Source organism: Ahaetulla prasina, chromosome 1 (genome assembly GCF_028640845.1).
Source record: "Ahaetulla prasina isolate Xishuangbanna chromosome 1, ASM2864084v1, whole genome shotgun sequence".
In the NCBI taxonomy this organism is placed as follows: domain Eukaryota; kingdom Metazoa; phylum Chordata; class Lepidosauria; order Squamata; family Colubridae; genus Ahaetulla; species Ahaetulla prasina.
Window position 1 is genome coordinate 43,907,313 of NC_080539.1, and position 23,751 is coordinate 43,931,063.

The window sequence follows — 23,751 nt, forward strand, 5'->3', positions numbered from 1 at the left end:
AATAAATCTAATTGAATTAAAGAAAAATACTACATAATGCTGACCATTCAGCCAAGAGATATCTTAATTTATGGATGTATCACTGTGATTCTATCAATCTGTAGGTCATTCTACTACACAGAGCTAGAAAGGAGAGAGCTTTTAAATCTGCCTTTAATGAAAACTCTCTGAGCAGCTTCCCTGCAAATTATGACTGTTTATCATGGTTGCTACTAAAAATGACTTTCATTCATCTTTTACCTTCCAATTAAAGAGGACAACATTGAAGCCCTTAGCAAATGCTACTCTGTATCATGAAGTTGGATAGTATTCATTTTGTTTTTCTGTGGTGGCTAGAAAGGTAGAACAAGAATCAGATATATCTGCAACTTCTTTTTATATCACAGGTGAAATGTGATATAAAACAGCCTTGTAGTTAATTAGATTGTGAGTTCATTTAGTCTTGGATTATCACTATTTTATGAATAGCAATTCTCTGCAAACTCTTTATCTCCTCTCTGCTTCTAAGATCTTGCAGGTTATGAATCTTGAAAATGCAAAGCACATACTATATACATTACGGATGTTACAAATTTGGAAGTAGTCTAGAGAGCACACATTCATATATACATACATACATACATACATACATACATACATACATATATATGTTATTCAGTAAGAAAAAGCTGAGGGCATACCCTCCAGTATCTTTTTTTTTTAATTAAATGATGCTGCACTTTAATAGATAATCTAGACATTGGTATTTGAACATAGATTTTTTAAAATTTATATTTTATTGTGTTTTACTAATCTAGGTTAAATGTTATATGTTATATGAAATATATGTTGCTAGTCTGTGTATGATAAATAAGTAACAAAAACTATTATAGTATTTTGCCATTAGTTTATTTGTCTTAGAGTACTCATTTGAACACAAGTTTTTAAAACCCAGTAGTGGCAGTGCTAATTAGAAAGACTCCCTGTTTTCTCCCTGGAAGAAATACCTAAGCATGGGATAGGAACAGCATTGATCATTCTGGTGAAGAACTGCTTTAGGACACAAGTTTGGGAGTACATTTCAGGATTATCAACCATTATAATTTGGGGAATTGCCTGTAAGGTTTAGGAGTCAAATACTATTTTAGAATGAGTCTTCTTTTTTTCTCAGTGAATAGTCCTGTCAATGCTGATGAGAAAGGATGGGCTCAAAAAGTCTATCTGTGTGATGTCCTACAAGGTTCATTCCCCCTGCCATCTCCATTGTTTACATGAAGCTACCATTTAGGGTGAGATCAATATCATCAATATTCTGATGATACCCATGTTACATTACCCAGTCAAGGCCAGGCTGGAGATACAGTGGAATCTGGACCCAATGCCTGGATGCCATGGAGGTTTAAGTGAGACAAAACAAGTTAAAATTGGACTTTAGCATGGAGGATCTATGCTTTGTCCAGTGGAGTTCTTTATCAGCTGAAATCTGAATTCTGGATTGTGTGGTACTTCCTCTAAAGTGCCAGGTTTGTACTCCTGGCTACTGTTGTATGCCCTGGGAGATTTTTTCAGCTTGAGTGCCAGTTTTAGATCTACTTTGAGAGGGATAACTGATGTCTTAATCTCCACTTGCTTAGACTGCTGCAAAACACTATACATGGGATTATTTTTGAGGTCACTTGGAAACTGAACTGATGTAAAATGTAACAGCCATTTTATGAGTAAGAGAACATATAACAACTGTTTGTACACCTGTATTGGCTTCTAACAAGTTTCCAAATTTGAAAATTTGGAAATTCCAAATTCCAAAGTGCAGTTTTTAACTCATAAAGCCATATATGGCTTAGCTCCCAAGTGTCTCCAGGACCATTTTCTCCAAGTTCAATCAACCCATCCCAATGCATTCTTCATATGGGAGACTATTAATAGTCCTTCATTTTTTGGAGAAGGCGAGCAAGACCTCCCGAAGAAGGGGATGGGCTCCTTCCAGGGACTAGGTTAATGCCAACCCAGATGGTATTCCAAATGTTGCTACTCTGAATTGTTTTTAGAGTCTCATCATACTACCTGCAAAGAGTCTTCTGTATGATTATGGTGTGTACAAAATAGACATGCCAAGAAGCTCATCTGAATCTATTGAACCTGCACCGACATCTCAAAGAGCTTTTAGGATAGTTATTGGGAATGAGTTTTAAAAAACATAGTGGGATTTTTACTACTACTGAAAACAAATATGTAAACAATTAAGCTGTAATGTATCAATAACAGCATAGGTGAGAGTTTTCCCTTGTCATTTTTGTCTCTCACTTTATTCCCTGTCCTATCATAGTTTGTTTCCTCAGCAATGTAATTAGATAGCAAGTACCTAGGAATGGAATATTTTATACATCATTCCATAAAGCCATTCCATAAAACCACAAGTATTATTAGATTTATATCCCACCTTTATCCAGAATTATTAAAGGTGACCATACATAATATTCCCATCTCCTATCTGTCCCAAAACAATTACTTTGTAATATTTATGGGTTTGGTCTAGGAGAGATTGATTGATCCAAAGTCATCCAGTCAGGTTTTATGCATAAAGGAGGGTTAGCATTCACCATCTCCTTGTTGCTAGTCCAGCACCAATAACCATTACACCAAACTGATTTCCTTTCACATGTTCTTATTATAAATGGGGTTTTCTTTTCAAATTCTGGTTTTTGATTTAGAATCAAAAAGTGTATTTAGAGAGCAAGCCTAAAAAAATCTGTTCCAGGTGTCAAAAGTTTTAAGGAATATTTAAGGGATATTTTGGATCTCAATGAATTGCCTATTGAAAATAATAATGCTAAAAAAAAAGAAACCGAAAAGGAATAATTTGGGGAGGCCGTCAATTCTATCATACTCTCTGATCAGCAAATTCCTGGTCAGAGAGGAAGAGCAATTAGAATAATGTCAGGGCAAACCAGATAGTCGTGTAAGTGAGAGTTGATTAAAAAGTTTCCAGAGGGCTGTTGAGTAGCGAAAGGTTTCCAGCTGTAAACAGATGGTGCAGAGAAGAGAGAAACAAGAATAAGATGTTGTCATGGTCAGAGAGATAGAGAGCAACGCTGAATGTCTCAGTGGACTTGTGACATAATCTTTTGTTAGCTCTCAAATACAAAAGGATCTTACATCACCATTTTAAAAAAAAAGATCTTACAGAATGTTATGAGTTTTCTAGGATCGGTTATGATTGTGCCACAGAACCTTGACAGAGGTGAGGACTGACTTGGAACAGCTTGATTGATCCAATGGATTCTCTTATTTATTTGCAGACTACAGATGACATCTTGGTGGCCTCAGCTGAATGCCCCAGCGATGATGAGGACATTGATCCCTGTGAGACGAGCTCAGGTGGGTTAGGTTAGTCAACTTTTTTATTACTTCCTTTTTATTTTTATTCTTTGCATGCAGCAGTGATGAAAGAAGATTTTATTTCCACCTGTATTGATGATAAAGCAAAATTCATTCTTTTGGGTCCCAGATAGGGATTGCCAACATAATTATCTGTGTGTACAGGTGTCTGTTATGTATGAGAGAAAGAAAGAGAGATAAAAACTCTTACTAAAGGAATTATTGTCCTTTGGTAGCTTGTATAAATAGGAAATGTAACAGCTGTATGGAAAAACCTAAATATGAGTGAGTGCCTATAAACTATCAATATATATTAGAACATTGACAATAAATTCTATGAGTCCTCCTTCGATTGTTTTTATTAAAAAATCTTCAAGAACAACTAATTAATTATATGATAGTGGACCTATTTTAAGCAATATGTTCATTAAGGATCCTGTAGAAGAGATTTAAAAAGCAGAGTTTTTAGAATTTAAGATTTGAGCCCTCTGAAAGAAAAAAAAATGCATCTATGACTGACAAGACTTTCTGGTTGCCTGGAACTGTACATATTTCTGCTGAGCAGAAGGCATTTTTCCATGGAAGACTTCATGGATGTGAAGTATATTAGATTTGCGACCACACTATGAAATCTCAATAAGGAAAGTATTATTTGTTTATGAATATTGAGAGATTTCTGTGTATGTAGATGATAGAGCACAATTTATAATCTGGTGAACAATTCAGCCAATGTTCAAATTACAGTTGACCATCTCTGCTTGCAACTTATTTTAGAAAGAGGGTGAGGGAGGTTGAAATATATTCCTGACAAGACTAATAATCATAAATACCCATTCATAGCACTGGCAGCAATATGCATGAATTAGTGACTGGCCACAACTTCTAAGATATAGTATACAGTTGTTTCCATTGTTAAGGTTTTATCATGCAGCTTCTTTTTAAAAGGATGTTATCTGCAACAAAAAATATATATAAGAAGATTGAGAAATAAGACAAGAAAGGCATTTGCTTTGTGCAACAATTTTGATGTTTTTCGCATGGAGTTAAGATCATTCCTGTGGAGAAAAGATTGGCCCCCACTTTGACGCACTTTTGCAAAGACCTGATGATGTGGTTCTGCCAGTGGGGACCCCAGAGCGATACAGAGGACCCCAAAATAGACTCCAGAGTAATACAGAATAATACAGAACTCACCATCACATGGCACTCAGGTCTCAAACCCTGCTGCTGGCTTTCCAGCCAACAAGCCCAATGTCTTTAACCACTGAGCCAATGTGCTGCCCTAACGGAGGACAGTAAAAAGTCAAATTTAACTCATTTCAATCTAGATGCAACATGGTAATTTTTGGGGAAGATTGTGGAAGTGCTTTGTCCCTACCTTCTTCCAAGGTGGTTTTAATTTTCTGTTTTACTGTATTGCTGATATGTAATGTTTGAGCAAGTAATCCAACTCTGAAATCATTATTTCTCACTTTTTTTTTTTAGGAAATACAGATATTTATAAATATTTGTACATTAATAAATTTCCTGCTAGGATTGTTTTTCATGATTCATGAGGCCATTTCAAGCTCTGGGAATCAAAAGTACAAACATCTAATTTATAATAGTTCAGTAGATTCCATGTATTGAAACAGCAAGAGAATATTTATTAGACCAGTATAAGCAAAAACTACCACGATCCATATTTCACATTTATTTATATTAGACTTGTCAGGCTGAAGGCCAGAAAGTACTTCAATGCTATTTGCATTTTGTTTTTATCCAATGATTCAAAGGACATAGAATCAAATGCAGGTTTACAATTTGTATTGTTCAATGGTGGGATTCAAGTAATTTAACAACCGGTTCTCTGCCCTAATGATTTTTTCCAACAACCAATTTGCCAAACTGTTCAGAAAGTTAACAACCTGTTCCTACTGAATGCAATTGCCTTTGTTCTGTTATTCTAGGGATTTACCCTTTCTGCCTCCATAGCTTGCATTATGTACTTAGTATTTTATATATGTCCATTCACACAAACACATGATGCAATGCCACACATTATCATAATATAATGGCATTATGTAACAATTGACATATATTAGTATTATTATACTACTATATATTTTATTAGTTAATGTAGCTACAATGGATCATAGAGTCCTAAAAATAGATGTTAAGAATCATAAAATCTCAGTGGTCTACAAGTTAAGATTTACTTATCCTTCTGTGTTGAAGAACCAATTCATCTACCTACTTTGGAATAACACTTTGTTTGTGAGTTAAAGGTTATGAACTCTATTAGCTGCAACAGTTTCTTCCAAAGATTTAAACATCCCCAATCATTATTTCCTTCTGTGTTAAAATAACTTGCTTCATCCCTCCCCCCCCACTTCTTTTTTTCCCCATGTTTTCACACATAACTGATTCTCCTTGTTGCCATCTGAGAAGATATCTCCTGAGTGGAGGCAGCTTTTCTAGTGTTGCTTCTAAAAGATATTTCAGCTCTGATATTTTGCCTCTGTGAAGAAATTTGAATCCTAGAAGATTAGCCACAACACAATCCTGCCCATGTGCCTTTCATTATAAAAAAACTGGCTGGTATATAGATACATTTGGAGGATACAAAATCATGTACCCTTCCTATAAAGTCATGAATATAGAAGTGATGACAAAGAAATCACTGGAGAGAGGGAGGGAGGGAGAGAGAGTAGTGGTGAGTTGCTACCGGTTTGCCCCAGATCGGGCAAACCGGTAGTGGCAGACGCTTCTGCACATGTGTACAAATGTGCCCACAAACAAACCGGTAGCAACGGGTTTTAAAACCCACCCCTGTCCCTCCCCCTCAGGGGCAGGTTTCAAAACCCGTCACTACCGGTTCGCTTGTGGGTGTGCTCACATGCAACGCTTCTGCACATGCACAGAAGGGTCCGGGCAGGTGGGTGGAGCCTCCCACCGCCACTGCTACCGATTCACCTGATCTGGGGCAAACTGGTAGCAATCCACCATTGGAAAGGGGGAGGGAGAAAGAGAGAGAGAGATACAGACATGCTGCTTCAGAGCGCAGCAGCTGGGGTAAGAGTGGGGGACACAGCTCTTCATCTTTTTGTTGTCATCACTTTTTGTTCTTTTTGGTAAGTTGTCATAGATGCAGAGATAATAATGCCACCTATCAGATGTGAATGCTTATGGATAAGTATTTATGATGTATAGTAAAAACTTAAGTTAACATAAAAGTCCGGATCTATATTTCTATAGTTGCTGATTTATAGTTTAATATAGGTTATGCTGATTTATTAATTTTGTTAATTTATTTAGAAGTAAGGCATAGTATCATTCCGTGGGAGAAATAGCCTGTCAGGAATGTCACTGCCAGCAAGTCCTTGTCTATCATCTCTGATTTTGCTTGCTGTATCTTTGCCTTTCAATAAATAATGAAGGCAAAGATGTAACTTGCAAGAAATATAGGAAATGAAAATGTAATGGAGACAAAGCCTGCTAATCAAGCAGTGCATAAAACATTGAATAAAAATAAAGCCAGAATAAAAAGTGACAAATCATATAAAGTACAATTTACATTGGAATACACAACGATATCACACAAACAGTATTTACAGAGAGAAAAATCCAATCATACTCTTGCCCATTCTTTGCTCTTAGATTACAAACTTTCCATTCCTGTCTGTATGTATTCGGTATGTAAGGAGAAGAAATCTGTAGTTCCTGCTTCTTGAGCACATCTTCTCAAATATGGGTTTGAATAATAAGGATATATTCCAGTATTTGAGCATGGAAAGTGGTTAAGGTAAATCGATAGACCAGAAATAATTTCTCTTATCTATAACCAAAGTCATTCCCATGGAGATAATTTTCAGTTCTTCTTCCTGATCCTGATATGATTGAGACACTGCTGTCATTTTTATATCATTGTATTCTTTTCCATTACAGATTATTTCTTACATGTTCAGTTTTCTTATTTGATAGGAATAATAAAACCAGACTAATATGTGTACATTTTTGCTTCCTTTATGAATTGAATTCATTATGCATTCAGCATTGACCTTTTAATCCCCGCTGATTATTTATAATGATAACTATTAGAAGATCTTCAAAAAAAAATTGTGAGTCTAAGATTCCTGCTGGTGCAGTGTTTAGCTCTGCTCATAGCCAGAGGTTCAATCCCAACAGGGATCAAAGTTGACTCAGCCTTCCTTCCTTCTGAAGTCGGTAAAATTAGGACCTAAGTGTTGAGGGCAAAATGCTGACATTGTAAACTACTCAGAAAGTGCTGTAAAGCCCTATATAGCTGTATATAAGTCTACTGTAAGTGCTATTGCTATTCCACCAGTATTTTCCAGCTAATAATGAAGTATTCATGTATAGATAATCAAACTAATGTTGACAGGTTGAATTTTCAAAGCTATCCCAAGTGTATGCCAGCTTCTTCCCCATAGATAGCATCCAACTTCCATATGATAGATTATATATTAGAGCAGATTTTTAATCTATCTCATCAAGATTGTTTAAGAAACAGGAGCAGAAAGTTATTTCCATATTCTAGAATCATAGATGCCAACTCTTGTTCCATTCAAGGAATCTAGTTAATCCATCATTGCCAAGTTCTATGAATTCTTTTCTTCATCACCTCCAAAAAAGGAGGATATATGTTTGTAATTTCCAAAGTAAACACAATGTGGTCTTTTAAGATACTTCTTTTATTAGGAATCCAACAGAAGGCTTAATTTCCTAGGAATATCTGGAAATTCAAAAAATCTTCACAACTCGATGTTTAACTAGTGGATTAACTGCACAAGAAAGTACCTCTGCACAAGAAATACCACAAGAAAGTATAGTAGATTCACGGTTTTCCTTAGACTAAACTTTCATTTCACTACTTCAGCTGCATTTTCCTCTCCTTCTCTATTACTTACATACAATAACCCTAAAGCTGAAGTAAGCAGCAAATTTTTGTTGAGGTCCATATATTCCCTTATGGATAGCAGAGCTAAAACAAGCTGGAGATGAGACAGAGCCAAAAAGAGTTGGAGCCATCAGTTATAGTATTTCATTCCAATTCTTTCTCTTTTTTCTCTTTCCCTTATTGACAATCTTTCTCTTCTTTCCACACAGCAAGTTGCTGTAGATAGACACAGATCATTCCTACTAGGCATTTTGCAGATTGTGCATTTTAAATATACTTTTCAGTGAAATGAAATGTACAGGGTTGCCAATTCCTAGGCCAAAGGGCTATGGTGCAGGAATTTTTGTTGGGAAGCTGGGAAGGTTTGGTTAATAATGAGTGATTATTGCACTTCTATGATAATGTGAAATTACTCTGAATCGGGGTGAAATATTACCAGTTCGCACCGGTTCAGGCAAACCGGTAGTAATAAAAGCTAACTGGTAGTAATAGAAGTTTTTAAAAAAGCTACTGAACCGGTATTTCTGACAATCAGCTTTGCCGCACGATTTACAAAGCAGGAAATCACGCTAGAAAGCGTGACATATTGGAACTTTTTTCCCCTTTGCTAAACCGGGCGTTACCAGCACATGACACATCTGGCCCAGAGGCCAGGAGTTTGACAGCCCTGGTCTAGCCCATACACAGTACAGATAGGGAGGGAGAGAAGGAAAGAGAGAGAGAGAGAGAGGGAGGGAGAGAGGGAAGGAAAAAGAGAGGGAGAAAGAAAGAGAGAAAGGGAGGGAGAAAGGAAGAGGGAGGGAGGGAGGGAGAGAAAAAGAGAGAGAGAGAGAGAAAGAGAGAGAGAGAGAAAGAAAGAGAGACTGAGAAAGATTTCTCAAGCTCCTTGGGGCTGAGAAGAATTGCTGCAAAACTGAGTTTTCTGAAGTGGACCACTATACCTCCTAACAACTGAAAAAATGATCTAGGAAAAAGAAAAGGCAACCAAAAGACCAACATGCAAACAAAAGCAAATAAAACACCCCCAGGAGCAAAACAAATTAAAGTTTAATTTGTGTACATTGTTCAATGAACTGTTAAATTGGCCACGCCCACCTAGTCACATGACCACAGCCATGCCCATCCAGTCAATCCGGGGGGAGGGCAGGAGTCTGAGGGACCATGAATTGGCTTCCTGTTTAAAAAGTTTGAGGACCCCTGTGTAGACAATGCCAAACTACTTGGTGGTGGTGCTCAGTGAATGCTGTTCCTGCCTTCATCTTACACTCTGCCAGTCTGTAGAGATTCTAAATCATCCAGGTCACAGTTGTCCCAAAGATGCTTTTTCAGAAGGCAACTGGACTTTTTGTTTTTTTCTTATGAAGACGCTTAGCTTCTCATCCAAGAAGCTACTTTAGCTCTGACAGGATAGTGGACAATGGAAGGATTTATATTCCTTGCAGACGGCTGGTAATCTGTATCCTTTTAGAGGGTCGTTGAAGCACTTGGAAGTTTATCTGTGTCCTGAGGGTCACCTGAGTAGTGCTCCTGGTTCTGTAGTCTGCAATTTTTTCCTCTGGAAATCCGTTCCTACTCCCACACGAGTGTTCATCCCAAAGCATTCCAAGGGTGTCCATCCCCTCTCTACATAGTCTCTACCTTGTGTCCTGTCTGTAGTTGTAGACTCTTGCTTCTATGATCTGGGGCTTAGTGCCTATTCTGATGCTGCTATGATCAGTGCCTCAGGGCTGTCTTTTACTCCAGCTCTTTCCAGCATTACCTATATATATCAGCAATCCATCATCACTTATATTCCCTGCTTCAAAATGCTAATTTCCAAAATCACAAATACTAATAAGAGTGGGGGGAGATTTTGTAGCTCCTAGTTCCTTTTTTTTAAAAAAAAAGATGAGTAATTTCCTCTCATAAGACTTAAATCTATCTAGTATCATAATTTTGCCCCAACTCTATTTAAAGATTTTAGTAACAGTATAAAGGCAAAAATCATCAGAGGATATATATTGTAGACATATAATGCTAAGAATGCTAAGAATGCTTCTTAGCATTATATGTCTACAATATATATCCTCTGATGATTTTTGGAGTATAACTGTCCAGATGAAATGAAGTTTAGATAAGGTGATACACCTCAGAGAGCTTTTTGGTTTCCAGCTGCTCCCAAATTGAAAGCCTACCAGAGACTATACTAATAAACAATTCCACTCATACCCCCATGTAAAAGTTGATGAGTAAATAGGCAGAGAAAATGTATGTAATCTTGTGAATAATTTTCTAATCCCCTCATTTCCATTTGATATATGCAAAAGCATGAATATGAACCAAGAAAAGGTCTTAAACTGTATTTTTGTTAATAAAAGCTTTTGCTAATCTCAATTCTCAAACACTCCAGGAATCTGCAATTCCCATTTTCTTTTCACAGCATTAATGAACAATGGACATTGGCAATAATCTTTTTCTTTCTTTCTTTCTCCTGAAAGAACTGCCAAGAATTATAATAAGCCTGTAATATGTAGTGGAAAAGTCTAAACAAGTGTGACTGTTCTGCATAAGTTATTTCATGGCTGCAGAAATGCAAACAGGAATACAAAAATCAATCCCGCCCAATAGGGTCAACGATATTCAGAAGGTTTCATAATAGTGGTGAGTGGAGAGAGAACACTGAAGGAAAACAAGTGCAGCATACCCATCTCACTGATGATATGCAAAATAGAGCATTGTAGACAGAATGCCTGTTTAATAATATTTTCATTCCACTCTCAGAAACTAAATTGTATGACTTTCCACTTACCCTCAGCCAAATCATCCACACAGCCAAACAAATAGCTTTAGTATTTGCAGGTGTTGCTCTCTATCACAGTCACAAGAAATTCTTTCCAATCTGTTCATTTTATCATCTTAAATCTATAGAACTGGACTAGTTACCAGTTTTTCATCTGCCATTGCTTGGACAATAATAAGGTACTGATATTATTTCGGTTTCTTTTCAACGTACAGTAATGCAGTCTTTTAAATAGTGTTTTTCCCCCCACAGTAATAAAGATATGTTGGCAGGCACTGCTCAGTATTCATTGAATTGCTGTCAGGAAATTAGCAGCAATCCTTTTAAGGAATAAGTTTTCACGGCCTGAAAATATGTTTGTATTCAGGAAACTATGAGAATTATTTTGCAAACATCTTCTATCACCCAAATTACAAAATAATTATCAATCACAGTTCTTCCTATTTCTCAGGAAAGGCTGTAACAGTAAAGTAGAAAACCAAAGTTTAAATGTTTTTAAACAGATGTGAGTATCCTGTGGCCAACTTTAATCAAAGTCTGATTCATACTTGCTTGATGGCTGCAACAAGGTTCATATTACTTCAGTTACAGTGCATTCATTGAAATTAAACATTCAGGTTAGATAGTATAATTGTAGATTTACTATAGCACTGAAGTAGCTCTAACATCATAAAACAGCTTCTCAGGAATGTTGAAAAACTGATGTACAGTTTACATTTACAGTTTATTTCAGATACATGAAGAAAAACTCCAAGTGGTATAACTGGCACTGAAGAGACTAGTTTTTTCTTTATGTACTATGTATCTCATTATTTATGGCAACTCTATTTTTCCATCATTTCAGTAAAAGTAAACACTCAAGTAGGGGCATCTACAGCTGCTCTGCCCCTTTGAAATGGCATGCATTGTCATAATGTATGTATCGAAAAGGGAGGGCTCTTATCACAATGGTACAATGTTCTTTTCACACACTGACTGGTTTAACCATAACCATTCCCCCATCGTAGACATGGCTATTACAAAAACGCTTCACTTCTTTTTAAAATTTATTTTGATTCTGTAGATATAAATAGAGCATTTGCCTCTGAAAATGTCCAATCCATGGTTACATTTATATAGTATTTCTGGCACATTCTTTATACTAGATATGTTATTGTGAAAAACAACCAATATTGGTAATATCGAAAAAGTTATTTTTCTTTTATTAAGGCAATGAAAAAACAACAACAGTGTCTTTATTGCAGTTTCCACTCCATTTCCCTCAGCCGATATTAGAAGCTACTATGCTGACAATGCCAGGAACAGCTTCAAGTTAATTAAGTGGTTCTGTCTTCTTGAAACAGATGGAGTGAGATGATTGTGAAACGTTGCTTAAAGTGAAACAATGCCAGCAGTTACAGATTATTTTTAAGAAAAATTAAAATTTTCAGTTTTATATCTTTATACCTGGTATTCAGTGGAACATTTTACTGTAAAAGAAGTTTGAAAGTTGTTTTTTTACTGCCAATTAATAGAAATCTAATTGACAGCATTTGCATAAAATGTCTACATTCAAAAGATGATATTTAGCCTGTCAGGTAGCATCATCTCTTTTCAACATGTTCCATTCTTCCTTGAACAGAAAGTAATTTCCAGAATCACATTCAGCATGATAAATCTCCTATTTTCCTTTTCTATAGCTGTTCCTATAGAGTTATCCTGTCACAGCGAATTATGAAACAATTGTTGACATATCCAGCTCAGATGAATTTCCACATAATACTGGGCATAGAATGAAGAATTAAATTAAAAGAAAGATGTGGTTTCTAACCACCCTTGTTCATCCTAAGCTTAGAAATGGAAGCTTAGAGTTTGCTGGCTAGAAAATTCTAGAGGTGAAAACCTGAGAAAAATCTATGTAGATTTAAGGTAGATAATCACCTAAGCATGTTGTTGGGAAACTTAATAAGCTGAAGTGGATGCCATACTGCTTCTTCAGCCAAAACATTCTATATAATTATCTTGACTCCTTGTTGAAGATCCATAAATGGCATCTCCAGAAAAGTGTCACCTGGAGGGCCCTGTCACTGTTACTATCCTACCGAGCATCAGAAGACATTTTAAATAAGACTTGTGGATCTCTTCTGGAGAGGGAAGCAGGACAGGCCAAAACACAGGTACAGGGCAAAGTGCATGTCAGAGCTGAATGTTTATTAGACTGGAAAGAAATACCTTTAATACCCATGCTCATTAAGTATCTAAAGCAAAAAAGAACAGAAAACAAGAGAGTTTTTGAGACTTAGAATAAAAACAGTGGCTATTCTTCATGCTGAATATTTGAGAGGATGAGAAGGGAGGAGAAAGAGGAGAAACAGATAGTGATAGTGGTAGCAAGATGGATGCAGTTGTCTACTGTTGCTGCTGTGGCTTTCCTCAGGGCTGAAACTAATATTGGGAGTTTCCTCATCTCCCAATATTATCTTCTTCTAAATTGTAAAATTGCCTCCCTTGCCCCAACATTTATCGGGTTTACTTGCTTATTTCTTAGCACCAGTCCCTCTTCTTCCTCTCCCATATGCACAGCTTTTCTTTTCCTCTCTTATACTTTTCTTCTTTGATGGAACCCCTTTGCTTCACCAGAAATGTTTTGGTTGAGTCTGCCCTTTCTTTCAAGAGTTTCCCGTCTCTTTTCCTCCCTAAAATATGTGGTACACACTCTTCTTTATCATCTTTTCACCTTTTCCAAGCCATTCTTACTCTTTTCTTACCTCTATCCACTTTCATTTCTTAGTTTTCTTGTGTTTTTTTTTAAAAATACATACATACATACTTACATACATATATACATACATACATAAAATTCTTGTTCAGGTTCTCTTTTTATACAATTATATAGTTCATCCATTTTTTTCTCTCTATGGATACTATCAAGGACTATAAATAGAATAACACATTAAACTGTACCAAAAGGGCAGACTACTCTTCATAAGACGTAGAAAAGGAATATGAGACATATATCAAAAACTTACATTTTGTTTCGTACACCAGTGGATTAAATGAGTTTAATATGCCCAGATATACCTAGAACCCTTGTAGGCTACGTAGATGCTGTGGTAGAATATTTATTCCTCATATTTTATATTTCCACCAGTAATAAATGCTTTCTTTACATATATAAGCATTCATATGTTAATGATTATTTTACTGATTTCAAGATTTTTATTTTTTAATAAGTTTCAGAAGATCATATGCAATAGACTTGCAGAATCTAATTTATTTATTTATTTATTTATTTATTCATACTTTTATACCACCCTATCTCCCTAGGGACTCAGGGCGGTGTACAGCCATATAAAAAACACATAAATATACAAAGTAAAACATTAATCTAAAAAACTTATTAAATAGGCCAAATATTTAAAATAGACATATAAATAATAAAACCCGGTTAAAATTTAGTTTTAAAATTTTTTAAATATTAATAAAACCCCAAATTAAAATTTGACACTATTATGCCAGTCCCGCTTGAATAAATAGGTGTGTTTTGAGCTCACGACGGAAGGTCCTAAGATCAGGCACTTGACGTAAGCCAGGGGGAAGTTCATTCCAGAGCGTCGGTGCCCCCACAGAGAAGGCCCTGCTCCTGGGGGCCGCCAGCCGACACTGTTTGGCGGACGGCACCCTGAGGAGACCCTCTCTGTGAGAGCGTACGGGTCGGTGGGAAGCATAAGGTAACAGCAGACGGTCTCGTAAGTACCCGGGTCCTAAGCCATGGAGCACTTTAAAGGTGGTAACCAAAATCGCCACAAAGCGAAGGTTGGAGACTGGACGAAAATTTCCCAAAATAGCTGGGTCCAGGGAAGGTTTCTTGAGGAGGGGTCTCACCACCGCCTCTTTCAAGGCGGCGGGGAAAACCCCTTCCATCAAAGAAGCATTTATAATCCCCTGGAGCCAGCCTCGTGTCACTTCCTGAGCAGCCAGCACTAACCAGGAAGGACACGGGTCCAGTAAACATGTAGTTGCATGTAACCTCCCCAGCAACCTGTCCACGTCCTCGAGAGCCACAGAATCAAACTTATCCCAAATAACATCGGCAAGACGTGTCTCTGTCATCCCGGTTGGATGGCCGCAATCTTGGTCCAAACTATCCCGAAGCTGAACGATTTTATCATATAGATAACCGTTAAACTCCTCATCTCGTCCCTGTAAGGGGTTATCCCGTCCCTCTTGATGAAGGAGGGAGCAGGTCACCCGAAACAAGGCAGCCGGGCGGTTATCTGCCGATGCAATGAGGGTGGAAACGTAAGAACGTTTCACCTCCTTCATTGCCACTAGGTAGGTCTTAGTAAAAGACCTCACTAGTGTCCGATCAGCCTCGGAACGGCTGGACCTCCAGGTGCTCTCTAGGCATCTTCTCCGGCGTTTCATCTCTCTCAGCTCCTCGGAGAACCAGGGAGCCAATTGAGATCTACGCCGGGTCAGAGGCCGCAAAGGCACGACACGGTCCAAAGCCCCAGCCGCGGCCCGTTCCCAGGCCGCAACCAGTTCTTCAGTCGTGCCGTGGGTAAGATCCTCAGGAAACGGCCCAAGCTCCGTCAGGAACCTCTCTGGGTCCATCAGGCCTCTGGGACGGAACCAACGCCTTGGTTTCGTCTCCCTGCGGTGGTGGGCGGCGGTCTGAAAGTCTAGACGAAGAAGAAAATGATCTGACCATGACACCGGTTCCTTCACTATATCTCCTAAAACCAGATCATTAACCCACTGACCAGAGATAAAAATCAGGTCTAGCGCGCCTCCCCCGCTGTGTGTAGGGCCATCAGTTACTTGAATCAGGTCCAAGGCCGTCATGGAGGCCTGGAACTCCTGAACCACCGTTGATGACAAGCCGGCCGATGGCAAGTTGAAATCCCCCAAGACCATAAGTCTGGGAATCTCAACCGCCACGCCAGCAAGCACCTCTAGTAGCTCAGGTAGGGCCGTAGTCACGCAGCAAGGAGCCAGGTACGTGATCAACAGTCCCATCTGATTCCGATGGCCCCACTTCACAAGGAGGGATTCACAACCTGAATCCACAATCTGAGGAACAGTGGACTCCCTCGGCTCCAGACTTTCTTTAATCACAACCGCCACCCCCCCACCCCTACCTTGGGCCCTCGGCTGATGAAATGCCCGGAAACCCGGAGGGCACATTTCAACCAGGGGTACACCCCCTTCTGTGCCCAACCAGGTCTCCGTAATGCCCAAAAAGTCCGCGGACTCCCTCTGAATAAGATCACAAATCAGGGGAGCCTTATTAACCACAGACCGGGCATTGCAAAGCATCAGCCGAAGACTCAAACTCTGAGGGTCTTGACCATCCGGGGAACGAGTGAGGACTGGGGGGCCGGAGCACGTGATCACTTTTAAACATCGAACACGTGCTCCCAAAGAACGATACGGCCCCCTGCCTCCGCCATATCTGCCTCTCCCACTTACCGTACAGATGGAAAAATATTTGTTCTCTAGTAGCATAATGAAATTGTGCAGTTTTAGAAAGTCTGCAGTAAATTCTAAATTCTAAATTAGATTAGAAAGTTCTAGGTTGTCAGATCAGCATAATGTAAAGTTGTTTCTCTGAACCAGATAGTTCCTTGGGGAATGGTGGAGCATGGAGCAGAGAGAAACTGATTTGGCCAACTTTCCTGGATTGATTCAGAACCCTAAAGTGAAACCAGCTTTCCAAAGCAATAGTTTTACAGTTAAAAATGTTTAGGTATTTTCTACTTTGCATTATATAATTATTATTTTTTTCATCATCTGCTTACAGCAAGTCCCACCAAACCAGGACGGGGAGGATACCCAAGTTCAGAAGAGGTGGTTCGGGAATCCAGCAGCACGACTGGCATGGTGGTTGGGATCGTAGCAGCAGCTGCTCTGTGCATTCTCATCCTCCTCTACGCTATGTACAAGTACAGGAACCGAGATGAAGGCTCCTATCATGTTGATGAGAGTCGAAACTACATCAGTAACTCAGCACAGTCCAACGGGGCTGTGATTAAGGAAAAGCAACCCAACAGCTCTAAAAGCTCCAGCAAAAATAAGAAAAACAAGGATAAGGAGTACTATGTCTGATCCCAACAACTGGAAAGAACAATTGTATAGAAATAGTCTTCATTTTATCTGAGACATAAAACAAAACTTATTTACTTTACTTTTTATGAAGCACATACAAAGTTTAAAAAATGGGGAAAGGAATATGGGGAATGCAAATAGAAAGGAAAGACTTTTTAACAAAACAAGGAATGACAAAAATGAAATAAGCATTTCATACTCTGGTTTCTCTGAAACGGGAATCAGTAAACCCCCTTACGTTCACAGTGTTTTCATTTACTCTGCCATCTTTATGTTGCTGGAATGTTTCTGAAGAAGATGTTGGTACTACTGCACACTCATAAGGCAAAGAGTATTACTCCAAAACATCACCCAGCACAACACAAATTGTGACAAACTGAAACAAAGAAAAGATGAAATCATGCACACACCCACAGTAAAGAAGCTACCTATGAGTCTGGATTTAGCCAAAGTGCTAGCACTTTCCTGAGGAGTAAGTTAATCTGATTACCTGACAAGACTTTGCCATTTGACACAAGCCCTCAAGAAGCAAAGTTTGAAACTGAGCTTGCCAACTGGTGCAACGAAACAATGATTGGAGCTTGGGTTTGAAGTAAAGTGCTGGCTTTTCTGAATAAACCACATTTAAAAACAGAAGAAGAAAACATTTCTGAAAAAAAGCCCCTTTCTGGTTGTGAGGAAAAAAAATATAGCGGCCTTATTTTCAAAAATAACAATAAACAAAGAAATGAAATACATGAAATATAAGGCTTATTTTCACACACCATTACCAACAAATCCTAAACTGAGGGCATAGATGCGATCATTGGAATTTAAAAAAATCATGCACGCTTAGTATGTTATTACCTATGTTTATATTAAAAACACATCTATATGTGCTTTCTGGACTGTGATAAGTGATGTTTTCTAGCCTGTTGTATAGAAATGCAAACTATATCTGCTCTTCAACCATTTTTGGTAAACTCAATGTTCTAAGTGTTGCTAGATATAGAATGTTTTATGACATCTGGAGCAACCAACATTTCTGTTTACTTTTACAGCCATGAGAAACTGCCACACTTTTTATTCCCTTCTTGTCTTCCTCCCTCCCTCCCTTCTTCCCTTCCTTCCTGGGTTTGATTTTAATTTACAGTGTAGTAAATATACTAAACAGGATGTGTATGAATGTATATAAGAGTCAGCTAATTTTCTTCTTAACTTGTACAGCCTCTCTTCTTTTGCAGTTCAGTTTTAGTAGTTTGTATGAAAGAAGTGGACTTTAGAAAGCAAATATATATAGATATAAACTTCATAATTTTCTTCTCCAATTGTCTATCCTCTCCTATGATACATTAGCAAAATCGGTCACAATTATGTGATTTCAGCTCCTTTCTCTTCCTACCCCATTAAACCCAACAATTGCTGATTTAAGTGACCTTTACACTCTAGTTCAATTTTCTGGCTACTTGTCCAGGAATTGAGAAAAAGGTTGAATTCCATGATATCTTTCACCTAAACCTTTATTATCATTTGCTTTTTATTTGTAGTATATCATTAGAGAGTTGGTTGGTAAAGAAATTCAGAAATCTGCCCTTTAAAGTACTCTAGCTCCTCTCACTAAAGCAACCCCGAGTTAGGAAAAATACTAATGGTCTCAACATAAACTGTACAAAACAAGAACAAAAGTTGCACCTTTTGTCAAATGAGGAATGATTCTCCTTTTAACTTGTTTTTATTTACCCAGTTCTTACCCTGAGCTTGAATAGAATTTCTTCTTCTAAGGTAAAGAGTACAATGGTTTGGTAAAAAAAATTATCTAAGATTCTCTGCAAAGATATATGTATAAACATTACAAACATTCTGGTTTATATACATGCTTACGTTAAAGATTTGCAAGTGGTTTTTTTTTTAACAACAACAAAGTGACTGCTGCACTGGGTTCCCAATGATATGTCATTCTGTAACATCTTACTTAGAGAGATACAAGTACATTACATGGAAAGATAGTTCAGTAGAAAATCCGCCTTATCCTAGAAGGCCTCCTGGGAGGAGGAGAATTGCTCACACTTTACAGACAGGAAAAAAGGAATTTAAAATTAGCTTTAATCAACAAGGCACTGTATTTTCTTGTATGCTGTTTGCTGCTGTTACGGCAAAAGACTGGGAACTGGTGTTCAACAGAGCAATACTTTAGAAATACAGTAGAACACTGCTAAATGATTTGTATAATGTGCTTTGTATCAAGGGCTTATGAGAGAAAAAAGGACGATGCATGTGACTATCTGAAGGGTATATTGTGCTCAAGATATTCTGAAATTATTTGGCCAATTGTCCTTGTATCTACCACCTTTTGCTGAGGGGAGGGCAGGAATAGATTCATCCTGCATTATAACCATGGCAGAAATCTGGCAAGCCATCAGTGAAGAATGGATATTCATAATCAGGAGAAAGAGAGAATTTAAGCTTTGGTATTCATTGATGGCAAGGTTCGTATGTGACTTCATATACTCACTTTGTTACCCAACTTTCCCCCCCCCCTCAAAAAAATGATTAACATACTTACTTTAAGAGGTAAGTTATGGGAGATTGCTACTTCTAGCAAATATATCTCAACTTGTTTTTTGAGGAGTTACTCCTGTACTTCCTTGTTGATTTTGTGATTTAATAATGAGCAAAGTGTTTGCATTTATCAAATGTTTGCAGTAGCTATATTAAAACACTGTTCTTTTTTTTTCAAAATCTCATAACAAATTCATTAATACCATCTCTATAATAATCTAATTTGTTTGACTAACGCTGCAATCATATGCATAATTAAGGGGAAAGGAATTGGTCCTATTTAAGTCATTGGGACTACTTCTGCATAAACACGCCTAGGATTCTGCTGGGATGAGATGGCTATGGGTTGGTTTTTTTTTATTACCATATTGTGTTGTCTTTTTTTTAACAAAACACTAAAAGAATATGTGAAATTATTCATTCCCAAAATATTAAAAAAAAAGGTCAGAAGCCCTTAACCTTATAGTGCTTTCTGTGATAGATATTTACAATTTTTTTTAATTGTTGCAAGGCCAATTTATCCATTATTGGAAATGCTAAGCAAGTGGAATTTACCGTTTTGTTAATAAAATGTTTCTTAATACAATTGGTGGCTCATTATTTTTCAGCTCTTTGCACTGTTAAGTCTGCTATCATCCTAATCATCATTCCAGAGAGAGAGGTCAAAAAGGTTGAGGCTGTGGCCACAACTATGTGATCAAGGCATCACTTGTTTTTATATGTGTCATTGTGTGGAATTGGATGGATAGAATATATGAAAAAGGAGCAGGGCTTCAATTGCCCAATCACAGAAACCACAGAAAAAGACATATTTGACCTCCTATGGCAGGGGTGTCAAACTTATGGCTTGCAGACCAGATGCGTCACATGCGGGCCACACCCACCCATTCTCCCCTGGCAAAGGGGGAAAAAGTCATGATATGTCACGTGACGACAACATGACACCGCAAGTTTGACACCCCTGTTCTATGGGGACACTGCCTAAAATTTGTGTAGACCCCAAATCAATTTCAATTCTCCAAATTTTCCTCTATATATATGAAGCAGACTCGCACAAACTCATTCATATTAAAAAAGCAGGTGCCCACAATTGAAAATATAAGAGACATCATATTAGAAGTATTGTGATAGCTTGTTCTTAATAGAAGGTTTTGATTTGATTCACACATCACTATGTTCACAGTTTATACAAAGTACTTTGGCTGGAGTCATAGAATGCACTGAAGCATAATCAAACAAGCAACTTCATAACTTATTGAGGTGTTTGAACTCAATCTTTGTATTAGGAGTGATTAATCATAGCCTGTGCTCAAACTGATGGGCTGATTACATGGACTGGAATTAATGTGGATCAAGATGCAGGCAAAAAAGACAATGTTCTTCAAAACTGCCCTCAGAAAAAGGGGAAACCTTATCTCTCTTAAAAAATAAAATAAAACTAATAATGAGTTATTTCAATTATAGGAACAGAAAAGTCTTATTACAACAAATAGAAACTTAGATGGTAAAAATGCATAATTGTGTCTACAGATAATACAAACTTTTACCGATGGTCATATTTAAGGACAAGCCATCTCTAGCTTTAGATTCCCTGCATCAGGCAACGAAATGAACTAAAGAACCTTGGTGGTACAGTGGTTAGAATGCAGTATTTCAGGCTAATTCTGCCCGCAGCCAGAAGTTCAACCCTGATGGGGCATGAGGTTGACAGCATTCCACCCTTCCGAGGTCGGTAAACTAAAAAGCCAGATAATTTAATTGTAAACCACTCAGTGCTATAAAGCACTATGGAACACTTTATAAGTTTAAGTGCTATTCCTAAGTGCTAAACATCTTCAATCACTTCTAAATTCTATGATTCTATAAAGATGAAGTGACTCCTATGTTTGCAATAGTTTGGGACAAGATTGTAACTATAAAACTTATTGTCAACTCCTAGTTTATTCCATTTTTGTCATGCAATACTGATGTTAGAGCTGCTCATTGTACATAAATCCTAGCTATGTACCAGCTAGGACTCTGAAATCTGGGTTGAAACATCCCTAGGAAAGCCATTATGCAGATTTGCACTTAATGTGATTTATGAAGCTGGAACTGTTTATATTGCAATGTGCCAAATCAGACACAATTCACCAGTCAAGTACAGAGACTGGCAGTTCCTTGGAAATATGAGAAAGATATTGAACTCTAAATGGCTGTCATGTATGACTCATCTTGGTGCCAATACAAAATTTCCAAACAAGAGTTTGTTTCAAAGTGGACATACTGGAAATGAATATGATTTGGTGATGTGTTTAGAGGCAGTTATAGGTCATTCTTAACTACCAATATATGGAGCTTTCAAATGAGTTTAGACTTAAAATGGGTATGATTTGGAAACAAATGTCAGACTTCCAGCTTTGCTATTTCGACTGGAAATGTTTATTCTCAGAAATGAGAAAGCTAGAGTTCAGATTTTTAGAATGTGTTAGAAGAAAAGTTAAATTCACCATACAGGAATTCCAGCACTTACAATCTACAGGTAGTCCTTGACTTACAATAGTTCATGTAGTAACCATTTTAAGTTACAACAACACTGGAAATAGTGACTTATATTATTTTTCACACATACGACCATTGCAGCATCCTAATGGTCATGTGATCAAAATTCAGATGCTTGCCAACTGACCCATATTTATGAGTGAAGTGTCCTGGGATCATGTGATCACCTTTTGTGACCTTCTGACAAACAAAATCAATGGGGAAGCCTGATTCACTTAACAACTGTGGCAAGAAAGGCCATAAAATGGGGCAAAATTTACTTAACTGTCTCAGCAATAGAAATGTTGGGCCCAATTGTGGTCATAAGTTAAAGACTACCTGTATTCAATTGAGAAACCTATTTATAAGGATACTCTTGTCCATTTTCCTTCCATTCTTATGAAGTTGGAACAGTATACATCTCTATACTGTAACTGTCTAATTTTGGAAACTAGAAAATTATTGATTATTTTGAACATCTTGGTCCCAGCGATCTTCAATTATTTTCATAAATGACTTAGATGAAAGGATGCTCATCAGATCAAAATTCAGAAGGATCCTAACAACTTTCAGCATTGGACTCTTATCCAAGAAGGTACGATTCAGTGATGAATGTCCTGGACTTAGGCAGGAAAAACCAAATGCATAGGTATAGAATAGGCAACCAAAGGTGCTTTTTCAAGAGGCAACTGGACCTTCTTGTTTTCCTTTGAAGTTACAAGAAGCTTCTTTAGCTCTGACTGGATGGTGGGGAATGGAAGGATTTATATTCCTTGCAGACAGGTGGTCATTTTTATTTGCATACATTTAGCTATGCACTTTGGGATGAACACCATTTGAATGGTGCGACAATGTGAACCGTTTGAGATACAGATGGCACAGGCTCATCCCCATGGCCTGTGTCTGTGTTTGACGCAGGGGGAACATCCAACAGGGGGCACAGCTCCACAGCACAGTCTTTTTAGCTGTTCCAAAAAGGTTCCACATTCATTTGCATTACTCAGGTGACCCTGAGGACACAGAAAAACCTCCAGGTGGCTTAAATGACTCTCTAAAAAGATGCAAATGATCTGCAGTCTGCAAGGAATATGTTGTGTCTGCACCCCCCGACCCGGGCCTGCTGCCAGAAAGTGACTTGGACAGTGAGGGGGAAGGGCCGTCAGGACTTACCTTGGGAGCACTGGCTTGCCTGGCTCAGCTCCAGGAGCCAGAAACAGGCCAGGTGGAAGAGATAACGAGGCCTCCATCCCCTGACTCTTCCCCCCCCAGGCCACGCCTGCAGACCTAGCTGACGGCAATCAGGTTGGTTTCGTAGGCAGGAGAGGAGGGAACAACAGAAGCCAAGGGTGGGGCAGGCCTAGAAAGTGCTGAGTCATGGAGCCACACCCCACAGGATATAAAAGGCAGACAGAGCTGCTGTGTCTCTTTGTAACAGGCAAATCCACTGATTAAGAGCTGAAGTTTGTTTCTAGGTGACTCACCAGCGTCGTAGAAGATAATGGAGGCTCTTGGCAGACGCTGGCTATTCTGCTGCCAGAGCTGATAGTGATGGTTAATTAAGCCATCA

The 23,751-nt window shown here is 38.1% G+C and overlaps 1 protein-coding gene across 7 annotated transcripts in view; it reads left to right on the plus strand.

The window, feature by feature from the left end:
- NRXN1 (neurexin 1) overlaps positions 1-20,220 on the plus strand; it is a 1,023,581-nt gene extending 1,003,361 nt beyond the window's left edge. For 4 of the 7 annotated variants that reach the window (XM_058164968.1, XM_058164970.1, XM_058164971.1 and 1 more), the window contains 2 exons: positions 3,279-3,366; positions 16,822-20,220. In XM_058164968.1, coding sequence (XP_058020951.1) covers positions 3,279-3,366; positions 16,822-17,126 — 393 coding nt within the window. In that variant the 3' untranslated portion in view covers positions 17,127-20,220. The remainder of the gene's footprint in view (positions 1-3,278; positions 3,367-16,821) is intronic. The other 3 variants (XM_058164969.1, XM_058164973.1, XM_058164975.1) reach the window with 1 other exon arrangement.
- The last annotated feature ends 3,531 nt before the right edge of the window (positions 20,221-23,751 follow it).